This window comes from Trichechus manatus, unplaced genomic scaffold (genome assembly GCF_000243295.1).
Source record: "Trichechus manatus latirostris isolate Lorelei unplaced genomic scaffold, TriManLat1.0 scaffold00258, whole genome shotgun sequence".
NCBI lineage: Eukaryota > Metazoa > Chordata > Mammalia > Sirenia > Trichechidae > Trichechus > Trichechus manatus.
In genome coordinates this window covers 1624370-1629213 of record NW_004444194.1, presented here as the reverse complement: position 1 = coordinate 1629213, position 4844 = coordinate 1624370, and the positions used below count along the sequence as shown (strand labels likewise).

General features: G+C 58.2%; 1 protein-coding gene across 1 annotated transcript in view; it reads right to left on the bottom strand.

Annotated features, from left to right (window-relative positions):
• Positions 1-4844, bottom strand: part of CACNA1A (calcium voltage-gated channel subunit alpha1 A) — a 252427-nt gene that overhangs the window by 11975 nt on the left and 235608 nt on the right. The window contains exons 34-36 of the mRNA XM_023724768.1: positions 4266-4317; positions 3045-3141; positions 549-654 (exon numbers count right to left, since the gene is read on the bottom strand). Of these exons, the coding sequence (XP_023580536.1) occupies positions 549-654; positions 3045-3141; positions 4266-4317 (255 nt within the window). The remainder of the gene's footprint in view (positions 1-548; positions 655-3044; positions 3142-4265; positions 4318-4844) is intronic.

Sequence of the window (4844 nt, the reverse complement as noted above, 5' to 3'; positions counted from 1 at the left end):
CTCCTCCCCATTCTCAGGTGCTCAGCCCAGACCCTCAGTCGTCCTTGATTTCTCTTTCCCTCACACCCACATCTGACCGTCTGAGCTGCCATTCTGCCTCCCCTGGGGCATGGCTGCAGCCTCTGCCCTGGCCCCTCATAGTCTCCTCTCCCCACAGGGACCAGGACCAGGGGGTCGTCATGTAACGATGTCATCAGATCAGTCTCTCTCTTCTGTCCCCGACTCAGTGTGGCTCCCTCTGCACTCAGAGTGGAAGCCAGTGCAGCCTGGCCCAGGGGCCTTCCTGCCACCCACCCCACCTCAGGGCCTTTGCACCTGCTTTTCCCTCTGCCTGGGACACTTTCCCTCAGGTAATCAGTGACTCACTGCCTCACCTCCTTCAGAATTGGACATGTGTGGGCTGAGCAGTAAGTGGATGAGGGAGGGAGGGGTGCAGGAGCAGTGGCCCCTCTCTCAGGTGGGCTGAGGTGAACACCTGGCTGCCTCCTGGCTGCCTCCAGGCCCTGGCTCCACAACGACTCCCTTCCCCTCCCTGCCCCTGCCCTTACCCTTGGCAATCTTGATGTCCAGGGCCGTTCGGATCAGGGCCATGAGGGTGGAATTGAAGTGGACGGTGTTGTCGTCAGCGACCGGCAGGTCCATCCGCAGAAGCCTCTATAGAAAGCCAGAGGCTGGGCATCATTCCCAGGTACCTTTCCTGGGTCCCCTTCGAGCCAGACCCCACTCACCCAGAGGGCCCCAGGAAGAACTCTGAGGGCAGCAGCTGAGGTGCCACCCACCCTAAGATGACCTGCCCGAGAGCGTGGGCAGCTGGTCCCCCTCGGTGCCCAGGCAGGATGGGCGCAGGGCCTTTCCTGCTTCGTGGCCTGCGCTCTTCCCTCTCCCACCAGCTGGGCCCTAGAGCCGGCATCCCCAGGCACCTCAGATCTTGCCTGACCCTAGAGTTCTTCTGGAAGGCCCCACCTGTTCTGACTCCAAAGAAGAGAAAGTGCAGGCCAGGTCCTCAGCAGCGCGTGCAGCAGCAAGCAGAGGGCCACGGCCACGGCTGCCGGGGCCACCGACTCCCGCCACCCCCCAGCTTGGCCCAGATCAGGACAGACCAAACAGGCACAGACCACGGCATGCCTGAGAGCAACGGCGGCAAGCAGCAGCGGCCCCCCACGGTGGGCCCCTCGCGGACATGCAGCGAGGCCGACACAGAGCAGCACAGACGGTGCATGCAGACGGAATCTCGAGACTCATTCATAGCTCCGTGGAGAGTGTATCTGGGGCCGTCCGGGGCCTGGCTCTGTGCAATGGCGGGGGAGGGGTGAGGGGCTTTTCATGGCCCAGGGAAGAAAGACTCCCTGTGTCCCAGGCAAGGGTTCTGTCCCCGGTGCTGGGAGGCGTGGGAGAGGGTGCTGGGCTGGTGCGCACCAGCCTAAGCACAGAGGGCATGGGGGTGGGGGTGGGGTCGGAGGAGATTCAGACGCGGCAGCAGGAAACAGTTGGAGATGGGGAAGGGAAACGGCAAATCCAGAGCGGGAGGTCTGAGAGGGATAAGGAGGGAGGCAGTACAGAAAGAAACACACAAGACAGGGCTGCCACGCGCAGTTGTGCAGTTGTGGACTGCACAAAGAGCTCCCAGTCTTAGAAATTATGGATTTGTGCATTTAATGCGAGAACTTTCCAGTTGATGGCATTAAGAGTGTCTTGTTCTCCCCACATCAGTGTATTACGACTTTCCAATAGACAAAGTGTCCTGGGGAAAAGGTGCATTTTTCAAATCCACACAAAGGTGCCTGTGGATCAGCAGTGGCCCTGCATAGAGGCTGGGAGGGGAAGGGCTCACTCTCCCTCTCGCACGCACACATACACCCTGGCAAGCGGAGACCAGGAGAAGGGACAAGAGGGAAACTGGAGAGAGGAGGGACAGGTGCAGGGTGAGGGTCACTGTCCCCGACCTCGACTGGGAAGGAGATGTGGTCAGCAGACAGACCAGGTGGGGCACAAAGGGAGCAGGAGGTCTGGGGGGGCGGGTAGGGTGGCTACAGGAGACAGGAGCCACATTGATGGAGGGATGGGAGGACTCACAGAGACAGGGTGGGTCAGGGTGGAGGGGAGAGTGGGATTATTGGACAATTCTTTTTTGGGGGAGGACTTTTCAAAAGTCACTGCTGAACTTCTTGTGGATGAGTTGAGGGAACAGAGCATCTGTCCATGGGCGCCAAGGAAGATTCTGGGGCAGGGGTCTAGAGGGGTGACTTGGCCCAGCCGCTTGGCGGCAGGCCCCTCACCCTTCAGCCAGCATGCACCGCCCCGGTCATCATGGTGCCTGCCCACCCCAGGCCCTGCCAAGGCAACGTGCATGGCCTGCATCGGGTGCCGCGGTCCGGGGGTCCAGCTGTGGCCCGCCTGCCCACTCTGGAACAATGGAGAGGCATGTTGGGATGTCTTGGGGGATGGGTGGCATAGGGGCGGGGCTGGGAAGCAACTCCAGGGGACCGAGGGCCGTGGGGAGGGGGTGGAGAGGAGAGGCTCTGGGGGACTACTCGGGAGGTCTCATATCCCCCAAGGTCCTAGGTCAGAGATCAGCTTCAGGTGTGTGTGTGGGGCCAGGATCTGGGACTCAAGATACAAAACATCCAAGAGGTGGGGCCAGCGCCTCGCCTTCTCTTGGGGCCAAAGCCTCTCAAGGCGCCTGCTCCAGCCTGGGTGTGGGGGTCGCTCTGGGAAAGCAGAAGGAAGGCGCGGCCACGACTTGTGTCCAATTTGGTTTCCGAGGGGCCAGGTTTGAGGGGACCTGGGGGCTCCCCTCCCCCTCCCCCTGGCGTGTCGGCCATAATGGAGTCTCTGAAAACACGAAGACACTCATCCAAAAGGACGGACACACTGTACTGGTTAGAGTCGGGGGGGCTCATGACCAATTTACTCAAGGAGAAAAGAAAAAGGAAGAGAAAAAACAAGAGTAACGCTAGAAAAAGAGACTCGGCTGGCTGTTTCCGGTCAGCACTTAAAAATCCCCGGTGCCCGGCAGGTTCGGGTGGTTGGCAAGGGTAGACTACCTGGTAGGCCACTCTGGCCGGACACTTCTTCCCCAGACCCAGGGGCGGAGACATGTGTCTCAGCATCTGATACATGTCCGGGTAAGGCATGCGGCCCCTGGCAGCACCGAAAACAAAAACGGGGGAACGAAGAACCAAAGAGAGAGCGAGAGGGAAAAAGAAACAGAAAAGAAAAAAGAATAAAAAAAAAAAAAAAAACACCACACGAGCCGAAAAAATAGAGAGAGAATGATAAGATAGATATTTAAATAAATGGGAAGGAGGAGAAAAAAATGGAAGAAAAGGTAATTAAAAAAAGGATTATTCCACTGCTCACAAGCAGAGAGAGAGAGACAAGAGAAAAGTCAGGTTCCATCTTGACCCTGAGCTATGCTCTGGCGGTACGTGGAGCCATGCTTCGGTCAATTAGTCTTTCTACCGTTGGGTCAAGTTCTCTGGTTTGGCTGAGGCTGGTCTCTGAGGGGGCCTAGGAGAGGAGGTGGGGCTGGGGCAGCAGGAGGAGGGCTGGGGGCTCTGGGAGGCGAGGGGAAGGGGGAAGAGTGGAAGTGATGGTGGAGGGGCCAATGCAAAGTCACGATCCCCTGGATGTGTCTGGTTTGGGGAGCGGGAGAGACCCCGGGATGGGCAGCTGCAGCTAAGAGCAAGCAGAGATGGCTGAGGGGACGGAGAGGTATGTTCCATGCTTCGAGTTTCTGTGACTGCATTCTGTTGGCTAAGAGAGTTTTCTAGTTTAATGCAAGAGAGAGAGATGGCTCTGTTTTTAGATATATATATATGAAATATATATATTGAAGAACCCCAAGCCACACTCATTCCATTGATGCTAGCAGGTTTTAGTGGAAATCAAACCTTGCAAGCAACCCTATGAGGACATTTCTTGCCTAAGCCGAGAGGGGGAGATATTACTCGCAATAAACTGTACATATCCTTATAATGAATCCGACCGCTGAAAGGAGAAGAAAGGGGGTTAGTGGAGGTGTGGGATCAAGTCGCGTCCACACCGGCTCCCGTGCATGCAGCGAGGTCAGAACACCAGGGGCCGGGACCCCCTGGCTTGTAGGGTCAGGGTGACTTGGGACAAGTGAAGGTCCTGGATATGTTCCCAGACACTTGCCGACCCCGGGGCTGAGCGTTTGGTTGGGGTGTGCGGGAGTTCTGGGCTGGGGGCACCTCCCACAGGCAGTCTCTGCACCTCCCTCCTCCACAGGCTACATGGCCTACACTGGGGGCTCGTGGAAAAGAGGATAGGGGGATAGCATCCCACTGCTGTGACCTAAAATCAAAAGAGGAAGAGTTAGGAACCAGCCAGATGCCGAGCCCCAGACCTGCGGCCCACCCCAGCCTCTTGGGCTCATGGAGAACTTGTCTGGGGCTGCAGGAGTGGTAGGGGGCGACTCCTCCCCACCCGCCTTGGGAGGCCTCACATAGCTGAGGGCCCCTAGTCATGCTCCCTCAGGCCCCAAGCCCAGCCTGAACTGGGATCCTCAGCTAGTGGTTTGTGCCTCTGAGTGCCTCCGAGTCTGGCAAGGGCTTGGTGCAGAGTGGGCACTCAATACACACACACAGAGTGGAGAGGTCCCTCAAAAAGCACTGCCTGCCAGTGGAGAGAGGGCACTTTGGTGCCCACGGAGATGGGGAGAGCTCACTCTCTTTGTGCCATGAAGATCCAAGGGCCTTGGAGCACCCAGGTTGCAGCTTACCCTGCCTCTCCACTTGTCCTGCACCCCACCTGAGCCAGCACTGTAGCTCTGCAACTATCCCTGGCCTCGACTGACCACCCACTCTAAGGCCCCAGGCTCC